The following is a 16,760-nucleotide window of genomic DNA, read 5'->3' on the forward strand; positions in this document are numbered from 1 at the left end:
CAGACCTGATGTTGACAACCGGGGAAAGCCCGCCTCCTCCAACGGGACGAGGCAGGCCCGGGGAGTGGCGGGGGCGGCAGCCAATCGGGGAGTAAGCGCACGGAAAGTTTGCTCAATGGGCGATGTCCGAGCGAGCCTGTCACTCAGGTGGCGGCTGCGGAGGCCGGGCTGAGACGTGGCCGGGGAACCGCGGCTGGCTGTCCGGGCCGTCGGGGCGGCGGCGGGGTCCGTAGCGCCTTCTGGACCAGTGCGGGGCTCGGGGCAGTGGGAGAGGCGGGCGCGGGCCGCTGCACCTCATGCCGGCGCGCGGGGCGGGCCGCTGATGGAGCGCGCCACCCGCCCGGGGTCGCTCGCGCGGGCGCTGCTGCTGCAGCTGCTGCTGGGGCTCGCGGCGGGGGCCGCGGCCGCGAGGCGCCCCTCGGAGCTCCCCGCGGCGGCGTTCGGCCTGGGGGCTGCGGCCGCCCCCACCTCGGCCGCGCGGGTGCCGGCGGCCGGGGTCGTGACCGCCGCCGAGGTGACGGTGGAGGACGCCGAGGCGCTGCCGGCCGCCGCGGGCGAGCCGGAGCCGCGGGAGCCGGAACCCGACGACGAGGCCGAGCTGCGGCCACGCGGCAGGTGAGGGGCGCGGGCTGGTCGCGGGGACGCGGAGCCTGGGGGGCGGCTTGTGTCCGCCCGCGAGCCGCGGGGCCCGGGCCCGAGTCCTTCCCGGCTGCGGCCTCTCGCTGGCGGGCAGCTGGTGGGGCGCGCGCGGGCCACCTTCGGGGCGCTCCCGGGCGCCAGGTGTGGGCTCCGGGCGCGGGGAGCATCCTGCAAAGTGTGTGGAGATTCGAGGGGAGCATCCCTCTCCCTCTTCTTTCTTTCGGGCTTTCTTCGTGCCCCGAGGAACTTTCCGAGCCCCGTCTTTTTTCTCTCGTGAGTCACCCTGTGCCTGGACTGTTGTGACAGCTGTTTGGGGAAATGACTTTGCAAAGATTTCTGCATTTCCCTTACGCACAGCCCTGCCGTGTCGCAGACCGGGTGGAGATCAGTAGTTCTCAAATTGAGATCTGCGGGATCCCAGCATCAGAATCACGTGGGGATGCGTGTTAACTGTCCAGTTTCTAGGTCCCGCTCGGGTTGTACTGAATCAGACCTTCGGTAAGAAGCTGAAATCTGCAGTTTTAACACGCACGCCAGACAGTTCTCGAGCACACTGGAGTTTAAGAAACGTGAATAGGTTCTTGAATAATGACAGCTGTTTGATCTATAGAAGGTTTATTGTAAGAACTTTTAATATAGGTTTGTCTTGGTTGTTTAACCTCCTTAAAAATATCATTTAAAGAGATGTGTTTTTAATGTTTTTCAAAGTCTGGACGCAAATTGAGGCATTTTAACGTTGAGTATTTTACAGGTGGTTAATGTTAGTACACCCGGGTAGAAAGTGTTGACGTCCCATTAACAAATGGAGTGATAAGGATCATTAAGCAAATTAAACCAGGAGGACGGGAATCTGGATCAGAAAGCATTGTAAAGTTATAATGTAGTTAATTACTGGAGCTTAACAGATTTGATTTAATTTTCAATTAAATATCAGGACTTTGATCTCAATACCTGGAGCTATTATAAGTAGGATTAAGTACTAAAACCCTCTAGGCACCATTTGAATGAATGTTTATATGTAGTTTTTTTTCCCTCAGTAGCAAATATTTGATCCCATTTTCATTGGTTTTGCTAATGAACTAATATTTCTGGAAGAGTGTTTTTGTTTAGCTTTTTTTCTCTGGAAGCATCTACTCTGAGTAAGATGTTTCGTTTTTCTGAGAATACAAATCCACCTGCAGCAGGTACTTAATAGCACTTACACCTGTCCAGGAAGCCCTGTGGTTACAGGTTACATACAGTCCCTGTCCTTCAGGAGTAGCAGATAGTCTAGCAGTGAGGATTAAATGAGGAAACCCATAATGACATTACAGAGCCAAAGTGGTGCAAATTAAATGTCACTGGTGTCCCAAAGTTTTTGTAGTATTCAGTGAGGGAGGGGGTAATGGGGGTAGGTAGACAAAAAGATGAGAGACTGTGGCAGAATTAGTTGGTTCCCAAGAAGTGAGTAGCATTGTGATGGGCAGACACTGAACTTTAGGAGACAGGAAAAGGTACAGAAGCTGTAAATGATATTTAGGAAATGTTTTACTTCATACATCTATGCATGCACACATGCATGTGTGCACACATGTCCTGTGTGTATGAGATGTAGACATATATGTGTGTGCTGAGCGGGGAGGAGTAGAAGATGGGGCTAGAAGAATAGGTTTGCCATGTTATATACATATTCCTTACATTCTGTAGGATTGCCACCATCTGGAACATGTTAGAAATCCAGAGTCAGGCAGCACTGCAGACCCACTGAATGAAGATCTACGTTTTAGCATGATCACCATGTGATACCCTTCTGTATTACCTTTTGAGAGCCATTGGGTTAGAGTCTTGTGTGCCAGGTCTGATTAAAGATTGTGCTTAAGGAATACTTCTTTTTCAGGACTGTATACTAAAAACTCAAGGTAAAACTACCAAAGGGAAGTGTTACAGTGCAAATAAGAGGTGAATATAGACCAAAAGGGAGAGTTTTGAGGCAGACTCTTGGTCCCTGGAAAGTAAATTGACTCTTCCTCAGCACTCCCCCAAAGACTGAGACTGGGTGGCTAGAAGGTGAGGTCACACACATGAGAAAATTGGGAAGTGTAGGGGAGCAGGGAAGGAAAGGTAGAGGACTTGGGGTTAGATATGATGACTTGGAAGTGTATAGGGCGTGTAGAGGGAGACTTTTGGTAGGTAGGTAGAAATGACGATTCAGAAGTCAGGATAAATAGCTGAAGCTGTGAGCAAGAGGATGCTCATGATAAAACCTTAGGAAATGCCTTATATTTTAGAGAAGAAGATGAACCAGCAGAAGAGACAGAAACATAGCTGACTAGCTTGGAGATGTAGGGAAGAATGAGGGATTTGGTGATGAGCACACAAAAGATTCAAGTAAAGCGCTCGTGAGTAGTCAGATGACAAGAGGTTAAGGATTCATCCTTTTCAGCTCTTCTCTTGTCTTCCTCACTGCTAAATCTGATGGAGGCAAATGTTAGGACCCAGGACTTATATACTTAGTTGAGGGGGCCTTAATTGAGATAGGTTGAAAAGGAAAGGAGTAGAGGTGGAGGTAAGGGTAGTTGGACAGGATCTACCTGGCAAGCAGAAACAAGACAAGTAAAAATAGAGAAATTTTACCTGCTCTCTTAAGATAGTATGAAAGTTTGTGAAACTTTGAATAAGTAAATTGATAGAGACAGCAAGGTGTGTATGTGTATGCAAAGTTTATAAAAGTTTTTTCAAAGTGCTCTTAAAAAAGGTTAAAAAAAAAAAAACCAAAATATTAGTTCCATAATAACAGGTTAATATCCTGTTTGTTTCAAGGAGGAGAATTAGGGGACCAGATTTGAATTAACCAAGCGTTTATTACAAACAGCTGTGAAGAACTTGGTATTTGCAAAACTTAAAAAGAGGGAGGTGGGAAATTAAGGTCTGTTTTTGCATATCTTTTGATGCTTAAGAAGCAATGTGACTTTCATGGGTTCACTTAGTTTTTTTCCCTCTTGATGGAATTTTCATTGGTTTCATTCTAAATGCTTATTCTGCATTTCAAGCATGTGAATGAGTGAATGAACAAACGATTTTCTTTAAAAAGTAGCTAAAATAAACTTGTTTTTCTGGTAGCAGTCTTGTTGTCAGTGGTTCTTTTGTTAAACATTACATTTAGTTGAAATTTAAATGGAATGGTTACTGCAGAAAGCTGCAAGAAATATGCAATCTCACTTAAGTTTCATGCATGTTGGCATAATTTCTGAATTACCAGTTTTCTGACTCTTACACAAATAGCAAATTGTAGTTTTACTTGGCGTTCTTGGGATGGGATGGACATCTTCATATTGAGAACATCTGACAACCTCATAAGTTGTAAAGAATAGTTTTATTTTAAAGATCACACTAACATGTAAAGTATTTCTTCCCTTTTCCTTTGCACAAAAGTATTACTAAATATGACATTAATCAGTGGTGGTGCTTTTGTTTGTATATTTACAGGCTGAATTTTTTGATTTAGTGCGATAGTATGAAAATACTTTGCAAATGTCTGATTTTATTGTTGCATTTCCCTTCTCTCTCCTCTCTCAAACTCATCTGTGAATCAGTGGTATAGAAATCCTGTTCCCTTCAGTTTTCAGATTCATAATCATGCTTTTAAAAAAGAAAAAACACTATTACAATCATTGAATTATAGAATCTCTGAATACATTGTTGAAAGGAACTTGGTCATCTGGTTCCAACATTGCTGACTTTCTCATCTGAGACTTTTAAAGTTAACCAAAAGTCAGATTTAAAGAACTTATGAATAAATTTCAAGGCAAATTATAAGCCATAAACATACATTGGGCGAGAAATGGGCTATCCTTCCTATCTACAGTGGTGTTTTACCTTAATCGACACCTGGACTCTAAATGTGATACTGTGATAGGATTGAGGGGACTGTGTTCTTGATTTGAACTGGCACTTTCCAGCCCTAGCATTTTGCAGAAGAGACCTGTCCTCGTCACTTGCTGTGAGCTCTAGCTTCTGCATGGTTCTTCATTCTCTAAAGACTCCCTGAGAATTCCTTCTGCATTTTTCCTTTTTTTGTAAGAGAGGAGCTACCTGAACATTTTTTTATTAAACATGTTTTAAAATACAAAGAGGAGAAATTCTAAGTCTCAGAACTAAATGTGAGAAGGGGGATTGAAAAAATTTTTTCACCTGGTTCTATTTGTCAATAACTATTTTCATTAAAAATATTTCCTAAAGTAGGATAAGTATTTCGAATAATGTTTTAATCTATTGGAAAGAGGATGTCTGTGATTTTCATCTTGTCTATAACATTAAACACTTAGATTTTATTTCTTTAAGGCTTAGCTCAGATAGAAAAGTTATAAAGTATACTTACTATAGACATATTTATTTTGATGTGGGGCATGGCTAGTCTTGTCATATGTTTAAATAAAGGTGGCTTTATTTGAAGATTTACTTAGTAGGTGAGGACTAAAAAGTAAATTCCAATTAGTCCTAGTTTGTTTTTAAATGAGAATATTGACTTTCTTAAATGAGAGTATATGTTTAGCTAAAGGCTTTTTGACTATAGCATAAACACAGATTTAACCAAACCACATTTTGAAATGTGTGGAGTTGTTTTTTTTTTTTTTTTTGACACAAAATTTACAAATAACTAGTTGTTAATGTAGACACTATTCAGTTGATATAATGGTCTGTCATGTCCTTTTTTTCACAAGGGAAATTTACATAGGCACTAAGTCTCCTTTAAAAGTACTATGTAGGGCCTCCCTGGTGGCGCAGCGGTTGAGCGCTGGGTTGCGAAGCTGCCCGCGGCCTCTGCGGCGCCGGTTCGATCCCCGGCTGTTCCCCAGCCACCGGAGGAGGGTCCCACATGGCGCGCAGACCTCTCCTGCCGCCCGCTGCTCCCCTCAGCAGTGTACTTTCGTCCTTCTGCCTGCTCTGCTCCCCGCTCTGGTTCTGGTGAATTCTCTCACCCTCCCGAGCTTCTGACTGTACCCAGTGCTTGTATAAACAAAACAAACAAACAAATAAATAAACAAACATGCCTCTACTAAAAAAAAAAAAAATAAAGGTAAAACAAAAAAAATAAAAGTACTATGTAAAGGAAGCCAGCATATACTTATTAGAGTGATTATCTTAATTGTAAATAAGTAGTCTGGGTTTCTTAAGTTAGAACATACCTTTAAAAAAAAAATTAGTTAACAGTGGTTTGTGGTCCCTTTTGCTCAGTTGAGAACACAATCAGCAGTAACAGGATAAAATGACATCATGATGAGCTTTGTGGGAGAAATGAAAGCCTCACATCATAGCCTTATAATAGTTACCACTTATACAAACTTACAGTTAACAGAATGACATTAGAAAACCTTAATTCACACTACAGAATTCTGCCTAAAACCTTTTATTTGGTGCATGATCTTAGGCAAATAACATCTTTGCATACTTTCTCAGCCTCTTTTTTGTTTTTGTGTTATGTGAATAATAGTGCCTGCACTAACAGGAGTTATCATTCAAAAAGCATTTGTATCTTTTTTTTAGGGCTTATACACTATTGGGTATTGAGACTAGATACCTGGATCTCTGGACTTATCCTTTAGTATCAAGTTTGATATTTGGTGGGGATCCATAAGATTGTCCATATTTTAAAATAATCTAGTGGAAGTTGGACATTCAGTGAGAAGACTAAAAAGTCAAGTGTCTTGGCTTTGAACTAAGTTATATCACTTAATATAGTCATTTTTAGCTATTTCTTTCTGGAAATAGTGCATATCTTGATTGCTTTATAACTGTTTCCTCTGAAGATTTGGGGATTCATTAGAAGTATTGTTTATTAGTCAAATTAAATCATTTAAGATATAAGGCAAAAAATAAATTCACAAGAAGACTTTTTAAAAAGTTAGAAATGTGCTTATAGGGTGAGAGGCGGGATGTGGCTTGTGTCAGCTTGTGAAAGGTTTTATGTGTCAAACTAACCGCAGTTGCCTTACTCATAGGGAACTTCAGAAGTTTTTCAACACTCTGTTATAAAAACAAAATTGTTGAAAGAGCTTAGAGGAAAGAGACCCAAGGCAAGAAAGAATGTCAAAAAGGCTTTTGGAAATGTTCTGATGAGAAATGAGGGTCTGTTCTAGGATAAGAGCAATGGTAATGAAGAAGAGATTTAAAAGAAGCTTCAGAGAGAATCATGAGCACAAGACAATTATCTAAATGTAAAGTGTGACAAGGAAGGTAGAGTTGAGAGCTGATTAAAGTGGCAGGGTGGCTGGAGAAAGATGTGGGAGAGAAGTTTTCTGAATGCATTGCAGCCATGACAAACCTGCCCTGCTGAACATGTAAAACTGGGGTCAGGAGAGACAGCTGTTACAGGTTTGGAAGCTCTCGGTTACAGACAGGGTAGCTGCTCAATTCCACCCACAGCAGAAGGGGTACCTCCTTCCCACAGCATGCTGGGGAAGGAGCCTGGTGAATATTATAGCTAGTTTGTAGCAGATAAGAGAATGACACCAGACAGAATTGGTTAGGGGATTTACTGATATTCCCAATAAGGGGATTTAAAATATTTAAAGGTGGCCCATTCAAATCAAAGAAACAGGTTACATTAATATCAGAAGCAATTGAGCGATGTTCATTGTTCCTGCCTATATATTTGTATTTCTTTTCATTTGATAAACAGTATCTTGTTTATCAAAAAGGCAGAATTTTTAATTTGTGAATATTCCCCATATAAGTTTTCAGTAAAAAAAAATTAGCTGTTAAATTCCAAATGACTTATTAGAATGTTCTTATATACATATAAGATACATATATTTTATTTACATATATGTATATTTATATACATATATTTTATTGTTGGATTTTTCTTTATTTTGAAGATGATAGCTAGACTTTTGCCATTATTCTCGTGTATGTGTGTGTGTGTGTGTGTGCAGAGTACAAATAACTACATATTCAGAAAAATTGTAGCTTTTTTGTTGTATAAGTAGAATGCTGAGGTTGATAAATGAGCAATGTTGGTTATGAATTAGAAAAGAAAAAGTATCTGAAGAATACTGCTGATCTCCTTAATCTTTCACTGCTTAACACTTCGTTTATGCTAGGTTTTGTTTCAATTAGAATGATTTTCATTCAACCATTATTTGTGATTAATGATTATTGAACACAAAAATTAGACATTTCTATAATGGCACTAGGAAAGAGTAAACCTGACTTGAATCCTTGATCTCCAACTTAGTTTTTTTGTTGCTTTTACTTGAAAATTGCACATCTAAGGTATGAATTTTTATGCATTTCATTATTTCATTATAAAATAATTTTCTTATTGGTAATATCCTTCTCTTCCCCCAACTTTTGATAGTTCTCTTTAAAAAGCAAGATAATGTATGGACAGGAGATAGTTCACTTTTTTTGTGGTATGTTATCTAAAATTACAAGTTTGTAGGGTGGTGACATTTTTTATTTAACAAATTACACTCTGAGTTAGTATTTTAGGAAGTTCAAAATTGACAACTAAATTCACAATTTTATTTATTCACTTAATAAATGTATTCATTTGATGAACAGGTTCTCTGAGAAAGGTTTCAAATGAGTTTACATGAACTGTTTTGTCTTGGTCAGCTTGTAGTTTTACTTTGAATTTGTATACATTGTACACTAAGTAAAATGGAAAAGATAAAAGTTGTATTTTGTATTCCTAGCCAGGAACATAACTGTCATGTGCTTGAAAATTTGCATTACACATTACTAGAATCACTATATGTTACATTCAACATAATCCTATTGAGAGCCTGTTATATGTTTAGGGGTGTATGTTGCAGGCTATAGACCCTAAAAGAAAATTCATGCATGGTTTGAGAAATTGGGGTAGTCAGCCTGGGGGTATTGATTTTGGATATGTGAACTTAGAGAGGTCCATTAAACAATCTAAATGTGACGGGCAGATTAGATGTGTAGGTCCAGAGTTCAGGGGAGAAGTCTGGGACCAGAGATATAAATTTGGGAGTTGTCAGTATATCTAGGTTATTTTAAGCTATGACTCTGGAAGAGACCATAAAAAAAAAAATACATGTAGATAGAGAAAATTTTAAGAGATAAGAAGGAGCCAGTAAATGAAACCAAGAAAGAATAGCATCAAAATAAGAAATCCAAACACCAGGAAAGCACAATATCCTGGAAGCTGTGTGAAGAGTGTGTTTCTTGGAGGCCAGAGAAGCAGCTCATCGGGTGCTGCCAGATGGTCACATGAACCAAGACCTGCCCACAAGCTTTTCATTGTGAAGGTCATTGGTGGCTCGAGCAAGAACCTTTTCAGTGGAGTATTAATGGCAAGAGCTTGATTAGAAACAGTTCAAGGTAGAATGGGGAGAAGGAAATTGGGAGACAGAGTATGTTGCAATTCTTTTAAGGGATTTGTTCCAAAGTGGGGCAAGAAGCTAGAAGGGGGAGAGTGGTGCATTTTGTTTAATCCGGTGTACTGTTTAAATCTGGGGAAATAATGACAGGTTTGAGTACTGAGGGGAATGCTCTGGTAGAGAGGGAGCACTGGATGCAAGAGCAAGTGGGAGATACATGAGGGAGAGACCTATTGCCTAGGCAGAAGTGCTGGCAGGGAGTGGGGGTATGGACAGCTCATCTGCAGTCACAGCAGGGAAGGGAGAGTTCCTGGGCCCACCTGCTGGTCAATGAATAGATATGATAGTGGCATCTGTTTTGATTATCTGTTTCCTCAGTGAAATAGGTAGCACAGTTGGGACACAAGAGCCAGTGCTAGAAGTTTGAGGACAAAAATGAAATAGTTAACCTATAATGGCGGTGGAGGGAGTGGATAGATTAGGAACATGTGATATCATTACTGAGCATTATAGCCCTATAGAAATTTGTGTGCATGATTGAAGTGAGACCACTCAGTGTGGTTATCTTTTTTCTCCAGTCACCTTCAAGAGCACGGATGCAAAAATGAGAAAAGGCAGAAAGTTGGGTTTAACAGGTTGGAGTTCTACCCCAGTGATGTGAGGAAGGAGAGAGTGGATTGAGGGTGTAAGAAAGGAAGTGTATAAAATGAAGGACTATGGAATTTAAATAAGAAAGAGATGATGGATAGTGTTAGTGAAGGTCAGTGTAAAAAGTGAGGGGAAAATGAGTTAACAATGCCTTAGAGGCTTTGGTGGGGTTGGAGGTTTGTTGGAGTCAAGAAAGTAGAGTGTAATTTACTGGACAGAGGGGTTGACTGGGGGTTGTGTGCTGGACATTTCAGTGGGGCAGGGAAGTTGTGATTGGTAGTGGACGAGGGCTGAGGGCTGACCTCTGGACTGGCTAAGGTAAAGGAGCCAGATAGTGAAAACCCAGAGAATATGTTAATAGTGAGAGTACATCAGGAGCTGAAATCATCACAGTATGGGCTTAGTGACCCAATGGATAGTAGACAATAACTAGGGGCCAGGCAGGGGTGGGGGGGAAAGGCAGGGACAGTGAATGAAACAGTCTGATGCTGAGGATTCTCAGAAAGAAGAAAAAGCAATTTTCTGGAAATAGCATGGTGCAAGGTGTACACCGGCCCCATCATGGAGCCTTGTGGTTAAGGGTTATAGAGAGAAACATTCTCATTGTTTCTGAGTCACTGTCCTGGGGAGAGTCTGTGTCACTAAGAGTAAAAAGATAAGTGAACATTCAGGGCAGAATGAGGGTATGCCTCAGGAGTTGGGGAAATGTAGAAGAAGAGAAACATTGAGCTCCAGATGGGGATTCTAGGGTGTGAATGGGGCGGGGGTGACTTAGGAGTCTGGGGCTTTTTGTAGGTGACATAAACAGAGAAAAGGCATAGTGCCATGGTTCTGGAGGTCTGCAGATAGTGGCGGCCCAACAGACAAGCTTTATGAGGAGATGGGATCCCTTTATCTCCTACAAATAGAGAGCTGGGGAGGGACTGGTTTCTTTTGAGTATAAATAAATATCAGTGTCTTAAATATCTTTTAAATTTTGTCTTATTTTTAAATTCACAGATCATTAGTGATTATCAGCACTTTAGATGGGCGAATTGCAGCCTTGGATCCTGAAAACCATGGTAAAAAACAATGGGATTTGGATGTTGGATCCGGGTCCTTGGTTTCATCCAGCCTTAGCAAACCAGAGGTAAGAATTTTCTACTGAGTAACTGGACAGCTTAGTTATAGTGGCAGCAGTTGCTGCCATTAGTAGTGTGCATTTGCCTGTAGAACTGGGGCAGAGAGCCCAGTTGCTTAGGTGTGAAGCTTTGGGGCAATTACTTTATGTTTCTCATACCCCTCCTGTAAAATGAGGTGGGTAATGTCATGTCACCTACTTCTTAGGATTGTCTTGGGCATTAAATGAGTTAGCAATATAAATGAGTAACTGAAGATACTATCTACTGTAAATTAATACAAATTATTATCTGAGCGATAAAAGGATCATTATTTCTTATTCATGTTATCATAAGGCCCCTAGGAATAATACAGCAAATATAACAGCATTTTATTTTATTTTATTTTATTTAGTGTATCTACTTTTTTTTTTTTTTTTAAGATTTATTTATTTATTTATTTATTTATACAAGCACTGGGTACAGTCAGAAGCGCAGGAGGGTGAGAGAATTCACCAGAGCCAGAGCGGGGAGCAGAGCAGGCAGAAGGACCGAAGTACACTGCTGAGGGGAGCAGCGGGCGGCAGCAGGAGAGGTCTGCACGCCATGCGGGACCCTCCTCCGGTGGCCGGGGAGCAGCCGGGGATCGAACGGGCACTGCAGAGGCTGCGGGCAGCTTCGCAACCCAGCGCTCAACCGCTGCGCCACCGGGGAGGCCCTATAACAGCATTTTAATAGTTAGAAATACATGCTGCAAAATCCTGTAAGTTATTCCCTACATCTTCCCCAATTGTGTACATCCTAATTGTGCATTGGATTGTATGATGTAACTCATCTGAAATTTTCTTTGAATTTAATTTTATATAAATTAGATTATTTGTTTTAAAAGAGAGAGAGAGAGAGACCTTGCTCCTTACTTCCAAACCTTCTGTGGTACCTACTCCAAGACTTGAGCAGGCAGCTTAGTCCTCAAAACATTAGTATCCTCGTCAGGAAAGTGGGGACACTCCCTACCTTGATGAGGTTGGAGACTTAAAGTGAGGGAAGTTTGTTTTCCTAACCTGTAGTCTTGACTGTGGTTGATTAAGTCTCCTTTTTGGAGCTGTATTCTTTGGCCTTAAGTCTTTTAAAACAAGTTCCTCTTTTGAATTGTGACTACTAGCAGGGAAGTAGTCACCTCCATTTCCCAGATTACCCTCAGCCTCTACCTTGTCAGGGGTAAGGACACTCTTCATAGGACACTCCCTAAAGAACTCCTTTTTCCTTTCATCATCATTATTATCCTTTCAGAAGTTTCCTAGCTGGTATCAAGTTAGAAAAAATCAAAATTTAACATAAGGGGCTTGAGAATGACCTGAAGCAGTGATGGAGTTTTTTGATGGTTAACTACTACCAGTGACCCATCTGTTTTCCAGTAAACTCAGACTGGATTCTTTACTGCAACACCCAGACAGATATTAGGGAAATGACACTGCCCAACCTCCACATTCCCTTGCTGCTGGGGTTTTTTTTTTTTTTTTTTAAGATTTATTTATTCATACAAGAGCTGGGGTACAGGCCAGAGGTGCCGGGAGTAAGAGGATTCACCAGAGACAGAGCGGGGAACAGAACAGGCAGATTGACCGAAATACACTGCTGAGGGGAGCAGCAGGCAAGACAGGAGAGGTCTGCTGCACCATGTGGGTAGCTCCCTGGCTGGCTGGGGATCAAACTCATGCTGCAGAAGCTGCAGACAGCTTCACAGTGCTGTGCTGTTATAACTCCTTGCACCACCAGGGAGGCCTGCACTCACCGCTGTTTATCAGACAGTATACCGAAAATATTGTTGAGAATCATTAACTTCTGTCCTAAAATATTGTTGAGAACAGTGAAGTTTTGTCATATTGTAACAAACGGCAATTTGATTGTAAATTTTGTTAAAAAGTTTGATTCTGTAATATTCATATAAGTTACTAGACAAACTGAGCATTCATTTATTTTTGTTCTGATGGGATTATGCTTGGATATGCACATTTTGCTTTACTTTTAAACTAGACATGAGAGATGATCAGCAAAATCAGAAGATTATAAGCTGTTTACACCTGAGGTAATATGACTGTTTTGTAGTGGTGCAAAGCATGTGTGTGTTTGCAAACTAAAACATACATGTGCATTAAAAAGATAACTTGCATGTTATATCAAATTGGAAAGCAAACTTTTGTAATAACCTGAAGCTAAGTGTGTTTAAATTACAAGCAACTAGTCATCAAAAAGCAATTATAATTAGCTGCTTTTTCAACTGTTGTTCAACTTTCTCACCAGCCCAAGTCCTGACCATTTTCTGTGATTTATCAGGGATTTCTTGTTTTTATTTTTATTTTTTTAAATATTTATTTATGCATCCAAGAACTAGGGTATAGGCCAGAGGTGTGGGGGGTGAGGATTCACCAGAGACAGAGCAGGTAACAGAACAGGCAGAGTGACTGAAATGCACTGCTGAGGGGAACAGCGGGCGAGTCAGGAGAGGTCTGCTGCTCCTTGTGGGTAGCTCCCTAGCCAGGAATCGAACGCACGCTGCAGTGGCTTTGGGTAGCTTCATAGGTTGTGTCTTATCCCTTGCGCCACCAGGGAGGCCCCCTTTCTTGTTTTTGGTGCCCTCCTTCCCACCTAGTCCAAACCCTAGATGATTTGGTTAGAATGCGTTGAAATGTTGACTCACAGCATATTTAAAATGCTTCACAGTGTTGCCTTTACACAATAAACAAAAAGCTCCCTGACCATCTTCCATGCAGGATGAGAGGCCTGAGACCTCTTTGTATATCTAGATTTTATTCTCTACATTATAGAAAGAAATAGAAAATCCAGAGACATTGAGTCATGTGTGATTACAAGTCAGGTTTGCTAGATTTTACTGCTGTCCCAAGTTCTTGGGCCCATTTCTTTTGACTCATGAATTCATTGTGACTATAGCACTGTTCCCAGGGCTGGAATATACATGTGATGTCCTTTATACAGTGTAATCCTCATAGCAATCCTTTGTAGGTTGATATGTATGTCTTCTTTTATGCAAAAGGAAAGTTATTCTTCTTAGGTTGATATGTATGTCTTTTATGCAAAAGGAAAGTTATCCTTCTTAGATTGACATGTATGTCTTCTTTTATGCGAAAGGAAAGTTATCCTTCTTAGGTTGATATGTATGTCTTCTTTTATGCAAAAGGAAAGTTAACTTGCTTAAAGTCGTAGACCCAAAAGATGATAAAGTTGAACCCCAGGCTGTATACCATTCTCTTGCTCTGAGCCTTTTCCCCATCTTCTTCCTTCCGACCACCCCTTCACAAATGCAGGCTCTAAGTCTGATACAGCAGGTCTCCAAATTGGTAGTTTCAGGACATGTACATTTTGGGTTGTTTTTTAGTATTTTTGCTTTAAAAAATGGAGGACTCCAAAGAGCTTCCCCCCCCCCCTTAAATGATATCTATCTTTACTTAAACCATATTAAAAATTAAAACAAAAATTTAAGACTTATTTTGTAACTCATAATAAAAATAAGAGTGTACAATAGCATAAATAACATTTTTATGAAGAATAACTGGATTTTCCAGTTCCAAAAATTTACTGAGGAAAGTGACATTGTTTTACTCTTTTACAAGTCTCTTTAATTTCTGGTTTAATAGAAGACAACTGGATTTTCTTATTGCTTCTCTATTCAGTATGTTTAACATTCTTGTTTTGTTTGAACCATCTGGAGAAGAAAATCAAAGCACATACATTTGGAAAAGGGAAGAGTATTTTATAGCCTTTTCAGGTGATTGTGTTCATTCCTTTTGATATTACACCAAAACAACAGATGTTTCTTAAAGTTGGACTGTGGAATCTGAAACCTTATCGGTGGACATTTTGAACTCTGTTGCATTGATATCCGTTTGTCTGTCTTACCTTTTACTTATGCATGATTTTTTAACATCATTTGGAAAATACTGATGCACTGAGTTATGCAGATCTCCCAAATATTGATGTATTGCCTTAGAAAATAAAATTTAAAAAAATCAAGTTTGCCATTATCACCACTGACCCTTGAAAAGCCTTGAAGCACTGGGACACTGTCAGGCTCAACTGGTATATACTGGTTTTCCAAACTTTTGATTTTCACTTGAAAGCTTAAATTTTTATCACAAATGAAGTATTATTTTTTGAAATGAGAGATTTACTTTGCTTTTTTTTTTTAAGATTTATTTATTATGCATACAAGAGCAGGGGTACTGGCCAGAGGTGTGGGGAGGTGAGAGGATTCATCAGAGACAGAGTGGGGAACAGAACAGGCAGATCGACTGAAATACACTGCTGAGGGGAGCAGCAGGCTCAACAGGAGAGCTCTGATGTACCACGTGGGTAGCTCCCTGGCCGGGGATCGAACTCAGATCTGCAGTGCTGCAGTGGCTGCGGATAGCTTCATAGTGCTTACACTTAACCCCTTGCGCCACCAGGAAGGTCCAAAGTTTACTTTGTTTTTTAGAAAATATCTGACAGATACTCAGGTCTCATGTTTTTCTCTTATTTTTTCAAGTAAAAGTGAAGTTCTATGAAAAAAATGTCACTTGTTTAGTTCAAAACTCAATTGCCTATGTACTTTTCCTCCAGGCCTGCTTCAATCTGTGGCAGAAGTACTAGGGGTATGCTCCTAATTAGGCTTGCAGTATAGTAGGAGGTATATAATCAGGTTATAAATTGAAATGGACTTTCATTGCTTCATCAGAATAGTTGAGTGAAACTGTCTTTTCCTATTTTTTGCTGTGAGAATGTGACAGTGAGGAATACAATGACTACTAGTTTGGTACTGAATTCATGCTGAGGCATCGGTAGTTTTAGTCATTGCTTTTGCACTATCAGAACAAATTTTCACGACAGTAAAAAGGAAAGAAACACCTTACTATGAAAATGATTTGATCTTCTACACCTCTAAAAAATCGAACCACACTTTGGAAATTGCTGATTTATTATGTAATAGAAATACTATAAGAATAGTAAGAATAGTTGTAAGATCACTAGTAGATAATTAAGTTTGAGAGATCTGATGAATCTTAAACATAACCTAATGAATATAAACAAAAATATTGTATAATAACCATCAAACTAAGAGACTAGATCCTAATTATTCTCACCACAAAAAAAATTATAATTATGTGACATGTTAGAAGTGCCTGCTATTGCTACAATGGCAAGCCTATTGTAATATATAAATGTGTTTACTCACCATGCTGTGTATCTTAAATTTACACAATGTTATATGTCAAATATATTTTAATAAAATTGTAAAATGTATGGGGAAAAAATAGTTGTAAGATCATGAACACATTAACAAGGAGTGAGCCGCTATGGAGTGTTTGAGTCATCTGTTACTCAGTGAGACATGTGCTGCTCAACGTCTAGAAGTTACATTCAGAAGTTTGACAAAATATCACAAAAAGAGGATCAAAAACTGCTATTTGAAATGCTTTGAATAGGATGCATAGAGTAATACTGTTCTAAATGTATCGCATACAGTATTTTTTTGAAGGCCCCTAACTTTTTATAAGAAATAATTCATTTTCTCTCTTTGAAGCCTGGGGATTTGGTAGGCAGGATAGTGTGGGAAGGAGGGCTAGGTACAGCAGGCACACAGAGCTGGCGTGGAGATACCAGCTGGCACCACCCAGATGACAGTAAGTTTTGACCCATGGCTCTTGTTTGGGGACTCCCGTATTAGAACATCAGTTTCTCCAAGCTTTCAATAAGAGTGGTATAAGATAAAGCAAACTGAGCCCAGAAAGCTGGAGATTGTACTCTCTATGCAACAATTATTAAAGTTACTTATTAATCCAATGGAAACTGAAGGATAAAGATTTGATAGACTGTGTAATTTTATGTTATTGCAGATCATGTTTACTTTGCTGGAATAATAAAGTAAAGCAGCACAGGCACTTAATAGACTATGTGGTGGGAAGGGACTTAGATTCAGGAATTTTAGTTTAGTAATTCTTCTTCCATTAACTTGCTGTATAACTTGGCTAAGTTATTTAATCCAGTA

At 40.1% G+C, this 16,760-nt stretch overlaps 1 protein-coding gene across 2 annotated transcripts in view; it reads left to right on the top strand.

The window, feature by feature from the left end:
* Positions 1-322: 322 nt before the first annotated feature.
* Positions 323-16,760, top strand: part of EIF2AK3 (eukaryotic translation initiation factor 2 alpha kinase 3) — a gene marked incomplete at both ends in the record, with an annotated part of 60,334 nt that continues 43,896 nt past the window's right edge. For both annotated transcript variants that reach the window (XM_084235122.1, XM_084235123.1), the window contains 2 exons: positions 323-615; positions 10,620-10,749. In XM_084235122.1, coding sequence (XP_084091248.1) covers positions 323-615; positions 10,620-10,749 — 423 coding nt within the window. The remainder of the gene's footprint in view (positions 616-10,619; positions 10,750-16,760) is intronic.

The sequence above is a fragment of the Talpa europaea genome, assembly GCF_964194135.1.
Source record: "Talpa europaea genome assembly, chromosome: 6".
Taxonomy (NCBI): domain Eukaryota; kingdom Metazoa; phylum Chordata; class Mammalia; order Eulipotyphla; family Talpidae; genus Talpa; species Talpa europaea.